Source organism: Zalophus californianus, chromosome 8, assembly GCF_009762305.2.
Source record: "Zalophus californianus isolate mZalCal1 chromosome 8, mZalCal1.pri.v2, whole genome shotgun sequence".
NCBI classification, from domain to species: domain Eukaryota; kingdom Metazoa; phylum Chordata; class Mammalia; order Carnivora; family Otariidae; genus Zalophus; species Zalophus californianus.
Genome location: NC_045602.1, coordinates 53684282 through 53702777, shown reverse-complemented (window position 1 = coordinate 53702777; position 18496 = coordinate 53684282). Strand labels below are relative to the sequence as shown.

General features: G+C 46.4%; 1 protein-coding gene across 1 annotated transcript in view; it reads left to right on the top strand.

The window, feature by feature from the left end:
- The window catches only part of ANTXR1 (ANTXR cell adhesion molecule 1), a 216110-nt gene that overhangs the window by 138839 nt on the left and 58775 nt on the right, over window positions 1-18496 (top strand). The window contains exons 14-16 of the mRNA XM_027621494.2: window positions 8233-8274; window positions 16164-16259; window positions 16773-16940. Of these exons, the coding sequence (XP_027477295.1) occupies window positions 8233-8274; window positions 16164-16259; window positions 16773-16940 (306 nt within the window). The remainder of the gene's footprint in view (window positions 1-8232; window positions 8275-16163; window positions 16260-16772; window positions 16941-18496) is intronic.

Genomic DNA, 18496 nt, shown 5'->3' with positions numbered 1-18496 from the left:
AAAAGTTCTCCAAATACTGTCATTTCTCCTATAACATGTGTTCTTAAAAATATCACTGCATTATGGAATTTTGGCCCCATAAAAATAACAGGACTAAGGGGGGACATGAGTTCAAAGCAGAACATTCAAAACTGTGCAGTCTAATAAAACATACCACTTTTAAAAATTAATAATAAAAATTCCACCATTTTAAGCATCGTAAGTCCCTAATTTAAATTATGCGACAGTAAATATACCACTTTGCCTTGGTTTGTAAAAATAGACACATGAAGTTTCCTGGTGCATGTGAGTATGATGTAGCACTGTGGCTTCGAGTGACAGAGACAGGACGGAAGGAAGGACATTCTTAGGACAAAGTGTCACGACACCAGAGGTAGATGGCTGTGACTCACTGTCTTGTTATTCCTTCTGCACCAGCTTAAAATAGAAATCCAGCTTCTGTTGTTTTGCCAGGTTCTTCTTTTCATAACAAAAAAGACTATTTGTGTGGCTCTAAGTAAGACCGAATGCCATGGAAGTACTTCTCTGCTGCTCGGGGCATTAGAGCCTTTTCTTCAATCCATGGTGCATGCCTCTAATCCCCTTCAAAGCCAATGATGGCCCCGTTCAGTTTCATTCTCCTTTCTTTTGGTTCTCTTGTGTGGCCTCTGAAGAAGCTCAGTGTGGGCACCTTTACTCCCATGGGTCTTCCGATGCCTCATCTTCTCTCATCTCCTCACAACTTCTCCTCCACACGTGTAAGCCTCTCCTCCTTCACTCACTGCCTGTACTCTTATGACCAGGACACATACTCGTGTTGAGGATGCTCTAGTAAATACTTTCGTGAGGAAAAGTACAGAGGCTCAGGAGCATGATATACACTGGCATTGAACGAGGGTGAAGGGAAGTGAGAAAACGGATGTGGTGTGTGAGGGTTTGTGTTTCCCTCCCAGGTCACTGATGGCAGCTGGGCAGCATCTTCACATTCACCCGATGCTACTCAGCGGCACCAAATACAATCCCCTCACACTTTAAAAACTTTAATATTATGTTGTGTGATTTTTACCACACAAAAAATTAATACATATAATATGTATATATATATATATATATATATTACCTTCTCCTTTACCTCATGAACAATCAAATTTTGAGGTAACATGATCTCATAGTTTACTGATTTTATGCCCAGTTTACCTACCACATATGAACAAATTCACATATTACATGCCTGTATTGTAACAAAAGGGACTGTACATGTCACTTCCAAATTTTCGGGAAGCCTTATTAGAAATTTAGTTTGGGACACAATGCTTGGAAAGTGGATTCTTGAACTACATGCATGTGAATTTACATGGAAGCTGGGGTTAGGGAATAGAATGGGGTATAGATGTGTCCAGTGAAGTACTGTAATTAATATAAATCCAACCTATGACCCTAATAAGAGCCTCATGATGCATCTAAGTGTCACAATCGACTCTCAGCGGTTGGCACTATTAGTGTATTAACTACTAAAGAAGCATCTATATGGACAATTGAGAGACAGGAGACCAGTCCTGAGTCTTGTATTACCGGAGGGCTTATTGGAGAGGCAAGGAAGTTTAGACTAATGAGGAATGCTTCCTTTACATTTTCTGCCATAAGACTGCACCCCCATTCTTCCCAGAAATAGTGACGGAGTAACAAGCACCGGGCTACGTGTCAGGAGATAAAAGCTGGCCAAGTATGCCCATGTCTTCTAGGGGCTGAGGTCCGGTACAGAAGAAAGATGCAAACACAGTTCATTGTGTTAACTGACAATGGTGCAGACCGTGAAGGCTGAGATCTGTGTCCCTAGCTCCCAGGGAACTATGTGGCTGGGATTGCTTCAGGGCTGGGTCCAAGAGGCCAGCTCTGCACACAGATGAGCACAAATGCTCACTAGAGAAAGCCAGAGAGTGTCTGCGAGCAGAGCTGGGAGTCTCCTCCAGAAACAGTTCCGTGTCTTCCCCAACACGCTGACATATGGGCTATGGAGATCCCATAGCTCCTGATAATAAAGCAGGGGACACCATAATTTTTAGACTGAGACATTTTCGAAGCCGGTGTTTCTAATCAGCCATAAGCAACTCTCAACAGGAGTGTCTGACCTGATGCAACAACATGGCCCCCGCATATCTAGTTGAGGCTAGCATTGTTAGAAATAAGCTAATTCATAATTCTCAAAGTGTGGTCCATGGACCAGGAGCAGAAGCAACATTTGAGAATTCGTTAGAAATGCAAAGACCCAGGGGCACCTGGCCGGCTCAGTTGGTTTAGCGTCTGCCTTCGGCTCAGGTCATGATCCCAGGGTTCTGGGATCGAGCCCCACATTGGGCTCCCTGCTCAGGGCGAGGCCTGCTTCTCCCTCTCCCCTTGCTCATGCACTCTGTCTCTCTCTCTCAAATAAATAAAATCTTTAAGAAAAAGAAAGAAATACAAAGACCCCCTCCCTAGACCTACTAATGAGAAACTGCCGAGTGCAGCCAGAAATCTGTGTTTTAAGAAGCCCTCCAGGGCGCCTGGGTGGCTCAGTTGGTTAAGAGACTGCCTTCGGCTCAGGTCATGATCTTGGAGTCCCGGGATCGAGTCCCACATCGGGCTCCCTGCTCAGCAGGGAGTCTGCTTCTCCCTCTGACCCTCTTCCCTCTCGTGCTCTCTATCTCTCATTCTCTCTCTCTTAAATAAATAAATAAAATCTTTAAAAAAAAAAAAAAAGAAGCCCTCCAGGTAACTCTGATACTCCATGAAGTTTAAAACTCATTCAAATTAGAGGACATGTGCTGAATTTTGTTAACAGACTAGTATTTTTAAGCAGTTCTCTTGAACTTTGCCTGGGCAACACAATTGGTTCGGTGTCAAGGAAGGGTCTACTCTGCAACAAGAGAACCGCACCTTCAGTGTAGAGGGGTTGCAGGAGATGCTTCTCATCCAGCTCATGCACAAAGGATCCTGAGTCACTAAATACAATTTATGGAGAAAGGGAATCCAAAAGAAGTCCCCTGTTTTGTCCCACTTCTCATGCCCTAAGATGAGCATCTGTCTAAAATGAGCTTGTACAGCTTAGCCGACAGCCAACTGCTGTCACAGAGAGCAGAGACAGGAAAGATAAGGAGGAGAAATGTGCAGTTGTGGTGGTGGGGACATAGCCGGCGACCATGTGGGAATAGCCAGGCCTGGCCTCTCCTGCTCCTCATGAGCATGTTGACCTGACTCACAGCTTGAAATGGAACATCTAGGGACGCCTGGGTGGCTCAGTCGGTTAAGCGTCTGCCTTCAGCTCAGGTCATGATCCCAGGGTCCTGGGATCGAGTCCCACATCAGGCACCCTGCTCAGTGGGGAGTCTGCTTCTCTCTTTCCCTCTGTCTCTCCCCCTGCTTGTGCTCACTCACTCTCTCTCTCAAATCTTTAAAAATAAAAAATGGGGAAAAAAATAAAATAAAAATAAATAAATAAATAAATAAATAAATAAATAAATAAATAAAAATTAAAAATGGGGGGGGCGGCACCTGGGTGTCTCAGTTGGGTAAGTGTCTGCCTTCGGTTCAGGTCATGATCTCAGGGTCCTGGGATCAAATCCCATGTCTGTCCAGCTCCCTGCTCATCTGGGAGTTGGCCTCTCCCTCTCCCTTGGTCCCACCTCCTTGCTTGTGCTTTCTCTCTCTATCTCAAATAAGTAAATAAAATCTTTTAAAACATAAAAACAAAAACAAAAAATAAATAAATGGAATATCTAGTGAGCCAGTGTGGCTATCATCTGAGAAAAGGAAGAGGTGCTTGTGTTAAAAACTGGGTAGAATGCATCCTGCATTCCATTGCACAAGACAGTAGCAGTAAAGTTAGCAAGGGCAAACAGAGTGGCAAAGATCAAAACAGACAAATTAGGAGCAAAACTTGAATACTTCTAGAGAAAAAAAAATAAGCAAAATAAACTCAGCAGGTGCTTTTTTTTTTACCTTAACATTCTATAAAATTAATTTTAAAAGAGAGCATTACAGAGACCTAAACAGGTGAACTTGACTCATAAAGCCAGAGTACAGTTCCCAGGTACCAACGAGAACCTGGGTGTATATGATCTTCCGACCGTGTTTGTGCTACGTCAGCTCTATCTCCTTGTCTTCACCATTACCATTTCCAGTAGTCAGACTAAGGGGTGTACACAAAACTGTACTTTGTTTTGACTCAGTGAGAAGTTGCCAGTAAGGTTTCAGTTCAGTAAGATTCTACCCGATCTTTTCTTTCCTTTATCCATACAACAGTCTTTGTCAAATCCGGCCCTATCTCATGTCTACCTAAACAAACATGGCTGAAACCGGTGATAAGGGAGAAGGGTCATTGCTCCCAATTCACAGCAGAGACAGTCTCAAGAAGTTCTCAGATAGCAAAGAAACACAAATAGAATTCAAAAGTCCACATTCTGTCTCATTTTTCTTATCCCCTCTATGTCACCAGTCCAACCATTAATGCAGAAGGATCTCTAGGGCAGTTGTCCCAAGGAAGCAAATGGTCACCTTCTGCCCATCCACAATATCCAAGCTAAAGATGCCAGTAAGTGGAGAAGTGGTGCTGGCCTCTGGAGGAGAAATATGAAAAATGGCCCCAGATTTGTCCCCAGTACTGCCATTCAGTGCCACCATGTTATCCTATAAATATGTTTATTGAGCGTTCTCCTTCGAAACATTTTACTAAGGAACTCCTCAACCTTACCATCTTCTATTTGTCCCTCCTAATGGGGAAAGATCTGACGAGCCCACTCACAACCAAGCGGAATCTCCCAGAACCTTCTCAGAAGGGAAGTAGGCCAAATCATGCCTATGCTTGGCAGTGCTCAGCTGACTCCAGCTTACATTCTAGTTAGAATTAAATGCTTTCTAGTCATACTAGTTGGAAGCAAAGAACTGTTGAATTCATCTGTTAATTATCATTAAAAGTGCTACAAGAGACACTGGGTTCTGTGAGATCCCAAAAAGGGGAACTTACCTGTGCTGTGAGGTCAGGGGCGACTTCGAGGGTGGGTGTATTTACGGATCTGAGTCGATGAGTCAGTGAGTCGGTGTGAACCTGGTTATGTGCAGGCACAGGGACAAAGCAGGGTGGGGTAGAAAGCATTTAGGCTACAAGTGAGAACCAGCAGGGTGCACGGAAGGAGGAGGAAGGTGACTAAGATGCTGAAGTGCAGAAAGTTAAGGGGAGAGTGAAGAGGGGTGAGGTGGAAAGGTGGGGGCACATCACGCATCGTGGAGGTAGGCAGTCGGCCTTTTACCCCGTGGGCCCCAGGCCCCTCCGTGCAGCCAGGCTGCAGTGGTACCTACCGCAGGCTTGAGAGCGATGCGGTGTGCTGCCCAACTGCTCTCCTAGGCATGGGCTCTGGCCCTCTGAGGGTTGGGGTGGAGAGGGCCGACATGTCCCTGTGCTCAGAGCATTCCTTTGGGTGGCCTGTGTGCTGGTCTTGGCACAGGGGTTTGGCTCACTCACAGACAGCCTGTCTAGCTTCATGACTTGGAATAGTTATGTAATGACTTCAACGTCGCCTGTCTGGATCATTCTTTGAAACGCTCTCCTGCTGTCCCAGGGGAGGCCTGATGGTGGCAGAGCTTGAAGCAATAGGAAGACTTCCTCTTCATTCCTGCTCAGTACTGCCAGGCACCCAGCCAGTAAGGCCAGATTAGAGGTGCCTCATCCTATTTACCTGAGCATGGTGGCATTCTTCCAGAAGCTCAGGTGCCCATTTACAGTGTGTCAGCATGGAACCTGGATTACAAATTAGCCCACCTTTGATTAATACTTGATACATTGTGTATTCTGACATTGTCTTGTGGGTTCCCCTTGGGACATTGCTAGATGTGGAATTCAGTAAATACTCAGGAAGTGACTCTGAATGGCAACCACAGTTGGGTTGGTCTGAGTCGTAGGCCGCTTGGTGCTGCACTTCCTGGTTCATGTCACCTGCCTACACACGTGTGGTGAGACACCCTAGTGCTAACCACCCTGACGTCCCTTGGCCATTCTCAAGCCCCCTGACCACTGTCTGAGCACCAGTCTCCTGCCTTACTCATCTTATGGAAACCACCATACATAGTCATTAGTAGATCAGTATATGCAGGGGGTTAAGTGAAACCTTTGTTAAAGAGGTAATAAAGGCAAGAGATAGAGAAAGGAGAAAAGGAAGGCAAAGAATAATAATAATAATAATGGCACGTACCATTTATTGAACACCCACTCTATACCAGCTGTTTTACAAACATTATTGCTCATCATGACTCTACAAGGTTACGTTACTCCCATTTAACAGATTAGAACAGTAGAGCCCAGGGAGGTTCAAGAACTGGTCAAATCTTCACAATCAGAAAAAGGCAGGTCTGGGGTTCCCATTGGACAACAATGCTGTGCTTCCATGCAGGGAGGGAGGAAGCTGGCAGCGCCGTGAAGACAAGAGCCCAGCTGCTTTGCACGGAACCTCTATATACCCAGCGTCCTTGCTGTGCACACTGCCCACGGCTCTTCTGTTAACGTCTGTCTGTGTTTCCCCGATACCCTGCTCTCCCTCTCACTCCCCTCCCAACCCAGCCCTAAGAGAAAAGACCCATGCCAGATTGCTGTCCCCACCTCCTCACCTCTCCCTCCAGTTTCCGGCCATTTCTTATTTTAAAATCATCCCCGCCTCTGGGACAATGGGAAGTCAGCATTGGACAGTAATGGCCCTCCCCAGAGATTTCCTTAAGGAATTCGGAGCCAGTGTTGAGTGGGTGAGCAAAATCATGGCTTCATGCTTTCCAAAGACCTTCAGCAGGCTTCCCACAGTGGCCAGGAAGTGGGCACAGATGAAATGACAGCTTGAAAGCCCTGGAGGCCTTAACCTTGGCCTCTTAATTAATTGAATACCATCCTTTTAGATGGCTGGAGTCTCCCTTCCCTGGCTGGTGTTAGTACAACCTCAAGTCAGTAGCCAATCTCAACATACAGAGATGATATTACAGATAGTGGTAGTGTGGGTGATAGCAGTGGGGATCAGAGCCCCAATGAGGTCCCCAAATCATCCGATCAAAGGAGACATGTGCTCAGGAAGGACAGGTGAGGAAGACCTTGATGCCTAGAAGGCAGCCAGGTCAGCAGCCAGGCGAGCTCTCCAACTAGAAGAGTAAGGATCTGGCTGGTCCTGTGGAAGGACCTGAGCACCCATGCTCATAGTGGCCCAGGCCAGCCCTGGCACTAGGACACCAAGAGATATAGAATGACCTTTGTGTTTACCAGAATTCTCTAAGGAAAAGACAGCATGTAGGGGACCCAAAATTCTAAGCTTGGGGTGAGAGGAGGGAGCCTCCAAGGGACTTGGTGGAGTCACAGTAGATAATGGCCAAGTTGCTTTATAAAAGACTCTAAATCTAATTAACTGCAGGGTTACGTGGTTTCCTTTTACGCATGAGGCGTGCAAACTGGGGACAAGCAGGAGAAGCTGCTCACGGTCACCGAACTGTCCTCCTCCCGGGCGTCAATCATCCTCTCATTGGTTAGAAGAAGTTCCGGATTGCTCTCCCCTCCCGGAGTGTCCACATGTCTCTCTTCTTCAGTCCTGATGATGGGGAAGTTGCAGAATACAATCTTATAATATTGTAATGTAAATCTTGGTGCCCCTTAAAAGTCAGGGCCCTAAAAGAAATCCCTGGTTACCCCTCTTTTGCTGCCCTCTGTCAGGAATTGGTCTGCCTGACCATCACACCCTCCCTCCTTGGGTAGGTACCGTTTGGGACCAGTGGCAGTTAACAAGGCTGCCAACAGCCTGAGTGTGGTGCATACCTGACTCATCTCTGCAGCACCATCTTCTCTTGTGCGGCGCACAGTGCTCTGCCACATGTGCAGATGTTTGGATGGGTAGATAAACGATTTGATGCATGAATAACTGGATGAACATATGCGTGAATAAATCTGCAAGACAGCTACCTGGGTAATAAGAAATGAGAGATGAAACTGTCCCTTGTGGAACATTTTTTTCTCTATATAAAACAGACACAGTTGACACAGTTGAAGACAAAAGCCTCAGTCTGGATCAGGCTCTAACTAACTGAGCTATTCTGCCCAGAAAGACACATCATGGCATTGACTCAGCCTTTCTTGCGTGGGCCCATCACAGTGGTAATTATAGCCATACTACCCTTCTGGAGAACAGGCCTCTTGGAAAACAGGTGGCCGGAGATTTCCACTGACTTGTTCTTTTTTTTTTTTTTTTTTCTTTTCAGATTATCAAGGAGGTCCCTCCACCCCCTGCGGAGGAGAGTGAGGTAAGTGACCAGAGCGGGGTGCAGCCAGATGGAGAGGGTGGTAAGGTGGAGCAGAGAGCTGGCTGGGCTGGCCCAGGACTCAGGCCCCTGCAAAGCAGAGCTAAGTCAGGCCCAGGCTCCCACTGCGTCGGAGGGAGCAGGGAGGGAAGTCTTGGGTCCTTTCTGAATCAAGGATGAACAGGAACTGAACGGAACTGTGGTGGCCACAGACAGAATGGTTTGGGAGGGTTTTCTACCTACAAAGATAAAATCTGAGATACAAACATAGATATTTTTATCCATACAATTTTCTCCTCTAACACAGACACTTTAGGTTTTTCTTTTCCCTGCAGAAAGTTATGCCTCATGTATGTAGATCAGGGCAAATTTGATACATTCTCCAAACAGTTAGTGATTCTATGAACAGCCTGATGCTGAGGTATTCCCTTTTTCTTTCACTGAAAACAATGTTTAAAGATTTAAAGATTTGCCAGGCAGTAATAAAAATATATTGGAGAGTGGGAAGTGGATATGCTAATATCCTGAACTTGCTCTCAAATCCTCATCATTTAAAGGAAAAGAAAACATCTTAGACTCCGCCATAAATTGACCAGTAGGCAGCTCTGGCGCAAGCATGGCCCGGGGTACAATCTGGTGGAGGCATTAAGGGCTGACGGTGAGAAGGAGCGTCCCCGGGCAGGCGCACCCGGCCAGGAGTTGTCCTCCTCATCCTCTGATCGCTCCCAAAGCAACAGGCCTCCCTGGATCTATCACTCACCAATTTAGAAGCCAGGGTGCAAGTCTGAAAACTTAATGGGATCAAAAGATAGAGGGGCGAAGATTCAAGTTCATTGCCCTCAACCCCTAAAGTCTATTGTGTGCAAACTGGGCACAGCCCCCTCACCCTTCCTCTTCCCAATGCCTTTGTCAAGTTTCCTGCATATGGAGAGAAGAATGATTGAATTTGACATTCCATGGGTCTGTTATATCCTGAACCATATGCTCGTAAGCCAAGGGATTTAACAGCTGCAATCAATTAAAGCACATATTATTGGAATGCAAATTTTCTGCCCAGAAATCAAGGGAGGAAATTACATTGCTTTGCAAAGAGGAGGGAGGAAGAAAAACCCTCTTTACATCCACCAAAGCCTTTTCTCAATCCTTCAAGAGAAAGCACTGCGGCGAGTTCCATGGGTTCCTGTTTGGCTGTGTTTCCCTTGTGTGCGGCTCTCTCATACTCCCAAAGGAAAATAGGGCAAGAAGCTGTCGCTTGATGAAGTTGCTCTGTTTGCCCTGAGGTGAAGAATGTTCCCTCCCTTCATTATGTTCAGTTAGAGGAGCTGTTGCCCTTTCTTCTGGTGCTGACACTGTGTTTGCCTTTGGAAGGTGACCTGGCAGCCATTGTGGTCAAAATACAGCAAGGGACTTAGGTACCAGACCGTGAGGTGTGATTTACCCAACACCCCCTAGTTTCATCCAATATTTCCAGAGAAGTCATACTTTCACCTGAAGAAGGCAGGCCTGGTTTCTGAAACAGAAGGACAATCTTGGGATACTTGAGATCTAAAGGGTTGTGTTAGACCTGAAGGGGTTTCCAGGCTGGCTGGGGCAGGCTGCAGGCGGCACTGATCACTTTGCATTTTTGTTGGCCCTGATAATTCCTTTGCCTTGCGGTTAAGCAGCCCAAATCTCCTTTCTAATGTTTCAGCAGATAAAAATAAATAAATCCCACAGGAACAGATAACATAATTTAGCTCTACAAAGGATCTTACACAGTGCCCTGAAAATCATAGTCTGATTCTAGACTTCTAGAACCTTCTCCGCTCCAGCTTTCTGCATTCAAATCCCACCAGTCCTTCAGGCACAGCTCATGTGCTACTATCTCCACAAAACACACTGGAATTGCTCCCATCGGGACTAATTTCTCATTTTTCCCTTTTCCGCATTCCAGGGTATTTTACTGACCTTTTCTTCTGCATCAAAATTTAAGACCATTAGCTACTTGAAGGTCAGGATCTATAGCTCACTAATCTTGGACTTATCCCCAAAGAGCTTAACACAGTGTCTAACACTCAATTAATGGCTCTACGAAGTCAAACGCTCTGCCGTATATGTGAACAAGTTCAACATTAATTATCCAAACTTTAACCAGTTCTATAAGCATCATATCCTAAGGGAGACATATCTACTATTTAAATAGCTAAACTTAGAATGAACACAACTTTCTAACAAGCTCTTGGTGGTCCTCTTTAATAGGGAATATCGAAATGCATAATATAAAAAAGCATGACTTTCTGAGATTCCACGCAACCAACAGTGATCCTCCTGTATAAAGAGAAGACAAAGAAAAAAGACTTGAAATTGCGAGACCTCAGTGAAAGCAAGAAAGTTCAATTTTGACAACTAACAGGGGTATTTCCTGAGTTGAGAGTCTTCTCTAATTGGCAGCAGAGTCAGGATTTCTCACAAAGTCTCCAGATACTCCAAATTATTGGCAGTTTAAGGGGGAATCCAATAATGTAGTACTTCATCTGATGGTTTAGTTCTACATCACCTTCCGTGGATTTTGTGACTATGTTTCTTTGGGAGCAAGAGGGATGCATACTGAAGACGTTGACAAGGGTGCGCATACAATTAACAATAAGCACCTGGCCTTGAATAATGAACTTATTTCCAGGTTCATTATCATGCTCACTCATCCTAACATTTCTCTGTGGCAAGAACTTTTTAGGTGGGAAAACCGAGCTATGGGAAAATCATATAACTTGTATAGGACCAGACAAGTTGAACTGCTTCACAGCTATGTCTCCAAGGACAGCCAGAGTCGCCCCCCACTCTGGAGGGGTGAAGAGCCAAGCGACTGCCAGGCATCTTCTTTACAGTGGACATCAAATACACATTCTCATGCGCGCTCGCGTGCGCGCCACACACACACACACACACACACACACACTCCAAGCAGTAGTCCTAGAACAGGCCCAGAATTCAGTACTCTGCATTTCAATAGGTTAAAAAAGGAACATCGCTACTAAAAAAGGAAATACACTATTCCTCATTGAAGAATACGGGACAATCATGGTGCTGTCCTTAATCATTGTGTGTGCATGTGAACAGATATGATATGGGGTCATGACATGTGAGATGCAACTCAGAATGGGGAAATCTTCGGTCAGCAGGGATTTCTGGTATTTACAAAGAGAAGTGTTGTTGGATTTTTCTGACTTGCCAATGCACTCCTAGGAATTCATCTCCAAGACTGACCTTGAGGGTGACCTCTCTGGCTTGTCCCCAAAGACCTCAGATGAGACAGTACAGCCAGTTCTGCTCTGGGTTCTGCCCTCCAGAGCCTTGGGGTCCCAGGAGTTTCAGTGGCCTCCGTCCTTTACTTATGTCGTCACCCTCACAAAACATACTCTTCTATAAATGTAGACAATCTTGGTGGCAGATTTATTCTTTTCACTCTATTTTTCTCAAAATCTAACACTGTGCTGGCAAGCCGTGGGGGCTCAGCTCCAGCTGCTTGAGTAAATGAAAGAATAGACAAATAAAGGGCCCTGTTTGTGGCTAGAGAGGGCTCCTCCTCAGGGTTGAAGATGGATTACCCTTCAACGAATGGTAATGGAACTGTTTCCTTGGGCTCCACTCTGCTTCAGTTACGTTCTCCTTTGCGTAAATAGTTGCAACTGGTGCCCACAGTGCAGTGAATTGGGGGTGGGCCGCCTAATTTGGCCCAGGAGAGAGCCTTGAATTCTGTGGGGGAATCGGAGAGTTCTTCATAGAATAGCTTACATTCCAGCGATATTCTAAAAGAAGCGTGGAAGCAGCAGAGGAAGGACGTTCTGAGCACACAGAGCCATGAGTGGTGAAGCATGGAGTTGTACAAAAGCCTGGCATGATTAGAAAGATGGCGAAATTCAGGGTCTGAGGGCGGCACAGGACAAACCCAGATATGGGCAAACCGAACGTGTGTGTCAGGCTCGGTGTTCTGGAGCTCTCTCTTCCCGGAGCAGGGCTGCCTGAGGACCAGCCGCTCAGAAGGGGCGTCTACCATCTGAGTAATGTGCTACCACTTGTTTTACCCATGCGTCAGCCAACTAGATGTCTGGGGCCACCACATCCTTTAGGATTTAAACATAACTTCCCCTGATGGGAAACCAGCATCCCTCCCTAATCTCTGCGGTTTCTCCAGACACCACTGACTCCTCCTTCTTGCTTCAGCCGTATCTCATCTTCTTCATCTGCCAAGCACCATCTTGCAAACCTGATTCCGACACTTCCCCTCGCCCCACCCCCCCACCGCCAAGGCACCACGGGCACAAGACCGTCTGCAAAGAGGTTTGAAAAGGTTTGAAAGTACAGGGGTGAGTCCCAGCACAGGCCACCACCCTTGTCATTCCTGCTCCTGGGAGGTGCCTGAGGTCCTCTTCACAGGTGGGCCCTGGGCAGCCTGCTGGCTGCTCACCTCCACTCTCTCGCGCCCGTCCTTTTCTGACGGCCCACAAACCCTCCGTCCCTACGACTTTGCTCACACGGAGCAGTTTGGCTTATCCCGTCTGTCTTTTAATAATCGCAAAGGATCTGTGTCCTGGCAGTTCTTCCTTGCCACCCCCCCGCCACATCCTTGAAGGGCAGTGTGATGGGGGCTCCCCAAGAGAGACTTTCTACTTCATTCGATGTAGAGAGATTTGCTTCAGGTGTTGCCGATGTTCTTAGTGGCATTGCTGGGGACTGTGATTTTACTCCATCAGTTTGGGGCCAAATGAAAAGACACATCAAAGATTCCCTTCTCTTCTGAAGATTGCAAAACCCTCCCATCCCTAGAATGTGTAAACAGAGCCATGGTAACTGCAGGGAAATTCTGACTCTCCCGCCGCCATGGGTCAAACCCTGGGCCTTTGTGTTGTCTTTGCTGTTGTTGTTTAAGTTTGGCAGGCAAGTTCGGGTCAGGGGATTACACGGCAGGCTTGGTGGAGCAGATCGAAGTCCTGGCATTTCCTGTTGTGGGAAGGCCAGCCCCTGCTGCACATCTCAGCAGAGTGGAGACCAGGGCCTGCAGCAAGTCCGCGGCGGGAGGGACCACATGAGGAAGGGCAGCTCCAGGGGCACATTGTGGGGAGACCCTGGACAAGGCATCAGGGAACAGGACCAGAGCTTCAACTCCACTGGTCCCTTCATTTCTTCGGATCTGACTGTGCAATGAAAAGGCTCCAGTAAATAGTCTCCAGTGTTTGTACTCCTGCTCTTTAAAAAAAAAAAAAAAATTAGGAGACTCCTAAGACCATTTCCGTTCCCTGTTGAAAAAATCGACTTTAGTCTTGGAGTTTCTTATGTTCTTGGTGCTGCTGTATTCAGTTTGGGGTGATATAATTTCATTTCTCTCCTTTGGAAAACTGCACAAGACCAGCCATGAAGCCATATTTTATATATGACACACAGACACCCACCTCTAGGGATAGTTTAACCGTATGTGTAAGATATCTAAGGCTCTTGGTTTAACATCCTAAGCTTTCTGAAATTCTCTCCTAAGGTAAAGTAGTGTGAACTGATATTGGGGGCTCTTTGGTTTTATTATTATATCATGTCTTACGGTCCTAAAGCCTCCAAATGTGCAGGTACAAGGGGGGAGAAGCAGAAAAGTAGCATTTATCTGATACCGTCAAATGACTGGAAAAGCAAAACCCAAAGGACAAAACCCAGAACTTTGCCGACACTGAGAAACAAACGAGAGTGAGGTTCCCCGGGCTCTACCACCCACGAGCGGGGTGACCTGAGTCACCGAATCGCTCTATGCCTCCTCCGTAAAACGAACACTACAGCACCACCTACCGAGCTGCCCGCTGTGAGATTAAAAGGTTATTGCACGTAAAGCACTTGGAAGAGTGACTGGCACATGTGTGGCAAAGGCTTCATAAATTCAGCTGTGGTTATCGCAAACTCGGTACCTGCTTATTGCCCACCTCCTGTGCGCCAGGCTCCGTACAAGACCTAGAATACAAGGGCAACAGAATCCACCTTGCATTCAGGGCTCACAGACCCATGGTGAAGAAGGACAGATCTGTTTTAAAAAGAGAGACCAACCCAAGTATCAGCTGCCAAGATGTTGCAAATCCCCTGGTCTGCTGTGATCATGTCCTTTAAGATATATAAAAAATTTTCAAATTTTTTAAAACAAAGTCTGCCCATCCCAAGCACAGTAAGTTACCCAGAGAGTTTTAATGCATTAATGTGTTACTGCTTTGCTTTGTCATCTCTGGATCTCTGTCCTGCTGATGATTTGTCTTCGTTTGGTTCCTTGCCTCCTGCATGGGATGCCCCTTTCCACCTAGGACTCCACCAGGCTCCACCTAGGATACAACTCGGAGTCCTTGACTCTCTGATATCGCCAACCTAGGCTGTGGGAAGCAGGCTTGTTCTGAACAATTTCAGCCTCTTTGGCTTATTCTTCTGCTTTGCAGAGACTCCTTTTTCAGCTTCCTTTCTCCGCCCGGGGAAGGAAATCATGCCACTAGCCTGTAACCCATCTGTGCATGACTGTAGATGGTGATATTTTTCTCCCCTCAACAGGAGTAATTTCGGTACCAAGATAAGGAACAGTGTTGCTAATTATCCTTCCCTTTTTCATCCATAAAGTTCCAAGTTCCTCGTGTTTTCTCCCTTCATCTTAAAAAATATAATAAGCACTAACTTCCGGTCACTGAGCTAAGCTGCAGACACTGAGTTAACTGGTTTATTTGAATCATTTCATCTCACTTGGTTATAAATTCAAAAGACAATTCTTAGGTACCTCCCACATGCTAGGTGCCATTCAAAAAGCTGCAAATGCAATGGTGAACCTGACAAATAAACAGGAGCTTCCATGGAACTCTTACATTCCAGCCTGGAGAGACCAATAGTAAATAAATATCAAGCCATGTTAGGATCCATTATGTAAAATGAAACAGATTGATGGGATGAAAAGACTGGACCTACTTTAGAGAGATATCCAGGGAAGGCCTCTCCAGGAGTCATGGGAAGGAGGCAGCCAGGAGAAGAGCAGGGCGGAAGCATCCCTGGGCAAGCGGACAGCTTGTGCACAGGCCTCAAGACAGGAATGTGCTCAGTCTCTGAGGGACAGGGAGAGGGCAAGCAGGCTGGAGCGCAGGGAGGCGGGGCGTGGTAAGGAAGAAGGCTGGAGAGGTGAGCTAAGGCCAGAGTTTGCAGGGCAGAGCTGGGGTCGGGATTCTCCTCTGCTGCTCTGTGGGGAACAGACTGTGGGCGAGGAGCGCGGCAGGGAGGCCGGCTAGGTGCCTGGAGAAAGTGTAGGGGACTTGGGACCAGTGGGGTGGGGTGGGGGTGGAGGTGGAGGTGGAGAAGTCACAGATTTGAGGTCTTTTAGAAGTAAGGTCAACAGAATTTGCTGGCAAACTGAGATGAGCTGGGAGAGGGACAGTGGGGGAGAGAGAGAGGATTCAAGAGTGGCTCCAGGCAGTGGGGAAGACTAGAGGAGGGGCGGGCTTAAGGTGAGGATGTGGGGAGACTTCTCTTTGATGTGGTAGTCTTGAGATGGTTATTAGTCCCCTGAGAGGAGACCAAATTTCAAGACAATGTTTGGGTTCAGAGGAGTCAGGGATGAAGATATAAACACACATGTCATCAGCACGTAGATGGGATTAGATGAAATACCCTCTGAAGGAGTAGAGATGCGCAAGGGAACAGGTCCCAGGATTGTGCCAGCATCGAACCAGGTCGTTCTGCTTTTACCCCCACTTTACAGATAAGGAAGATAAGCTCAGATGGGTTAACTGACTTGCCCCAAGGAAGGTCCCAGAGTTCAGCCCAGGCAGTCGACTCTCATCCACTTTGCCAAGGTGGACACATGTACCTAGAGCAGTTGTGCTTTGCTTCCTTCATGTATGACAATCTTTCTGCAGGAAGAAGATGATGATGGTCTGCCCAAGAAAAAGTGGCCTACCGTAGATGCCTCTTACTATGGTGGGCGAGGCGTTGGAGGCATTAAAAGGATGGAGGTAAGAACACAGCTTCATGTACTCACATCTATGTGCCAACTACTCTGTGCTGGAAAACCAGATAAAACTGGTGAAAACTCATACGTGAGGTCTGATGGGGGTGTGGACGGAGAGATGGCAGGTATACCCCTTTAATGGTGCACCCCCATATCTTGCCCACCATTGAGTCAAAATAGTTTGCTCATCTGCTCAAACCCCTCGGTGGTTTCTGCTCTCACTGGAATAAAATCCAAAGTTCTTACGTGGGCCTGTGGGGCCTTTGCACATGCTGTCCCCACAGCCTGGACAGTTCCTCCCCTAAACATCCATCTGCCCAGCTTGCTCTCTCTGCCCCTTCAACCCTTCCTCTTTCCTTTTTCCACACCCTCCTCTTCCCTGGCCCTCAAAACCCAAAGGAATTGGGGAGCGGGTAGCACTTGCATTGCACGTCACCCATGTATGTACGAAGCTTATTCTCCAGGGACGTTATACTTCATTTTGTCATTTTATTTTATCATATGTTACTTATTTTAGGTTCGTTGGGGAGAAAAGGGTTCCACAGAAGAAGGTGCTAAGTTGGAAAAGGCAAAGAATGCCAGAGTCAAGATGCCGGAGCAGGAATACGAATTCCCCGAGCCTCGAAATCTCAACAACAACATGCGGCGGCCCTCTTCCCCTCGGAAGTGGTACTCCCCGATCAAGGTGTGTCTCTCTCTACTCAGAAATCCATCATCACTCCTGCTAAGACACTTACATAGGAAGAATCAGACTCTTGACATGACAAAATATCCAACCAAATTCCAGATTATCACAAAGGAACACATTTCTAAAATCATGGACTTAAAAGTACAGGCACTTACTTGCTCTATTTCGACAGTATCAAAGTTGAGACTAGGGTTTTTTTAAATCACCGTGGCAAACTAGTGGAATGCAAGTGGACTAGGAGTCAAGAGACTGGGGTAGTAACCCCAGAAGATGACTATAAATTTCTATAATAGCTCACGACTTCATTGGTAGGCAGTTCCACTGTCTAACAAAAATGGCAGCATTCTCCTTGATGCCTTATCTCTCTTCCTCTTGCCGTAACACAAGCCCATTCCTCTTTATCCAGTGCTCCTGCCAGCCTTTCAGGGGTTGGCCCTGGAGCTAGGACTCACTATTCCTGGCTGCGAGCAAAACACCTTTTTTCCTCCACTATCTTTCTTCCCCTCCACAGCTCCAGAACATAAACCTCTTTGGTTTCTTAGGAAGTGTAAGCCATAGAAGGTAGTTAATGCTTCCTGAAGGCTTCTCTTCTCTTCCTCTTGTTCTTCCGCAAACAGAAACTGGGCCAATTCCAAGGCCGCAAAGTGCAAGACCCCGGGTGAAGAGCCAGGTCTCATCACATACATGCACGCATGCACCCACACAGCCTTACCCCTCTTCCAATGAAAGCAAAAATAATACTCATCATTCACTAAGTTATTTGCTCATCTTAGAGCAGCCCTTGTCCTATGAAATCAATAGAAATAACCATTTTAAACAATGGAGTGAAATGTCATTGGTAGTTGTCTCTTCTCAGCCAAGCTAGCTCATGCTCACATTAACGGCACTATATTTTCGTTTTGGTTTGCTGTGCTTAAAGCAAGGAGATTCTTTTTCAAGATAAGTCCCCCCCCCACCTCGCCCCCTCGGGGCAATAGCTTGAACTCTGGAAAGATGTGGGCGAAACGTAACTTGCTTGCCTAACAGCTGTTTGCTTCTAATTATTTTCTCATGCAGAACATGCAGTGGCGTGCATGCGTGTGCAGACAGGAAGGAGCCAAGCAGAGTCTCCGAGATGAACAAGAAAGGGAATTTTCTATTATGTCGTTTTTAGGAATCTGTACCTTGTGACTAACATGACATACTTGGTTATAGCCAGATTTTCATTTCTGTAATCTTGGATTTGGAAAGAACGCTAATTCTGTTTGAAGAATCCAATTTCTGCTCGAGAGCATGTCATTCCTCTGCTAACTGGTGGTTTAGGACTGAGATTTATGAAATAAATAGGGATAGAGAACGACTAGATTTAGAAATATAAAAACATTCCCAACACCCACTTGGAATTAGTTCAGTTCAACAAGTCATGCTGGGTACTGCCAGATACTAAGCATACAGAGGTTCTCAAACCTGGGTAAGTATCAGAGTTACCCTGAGAGCTTTAAAAATACAGATTCCCAGGCCTAATGACTTAGCATCTCACGAAGGCTTTCAAAGGCACACAGGCCATCACCACT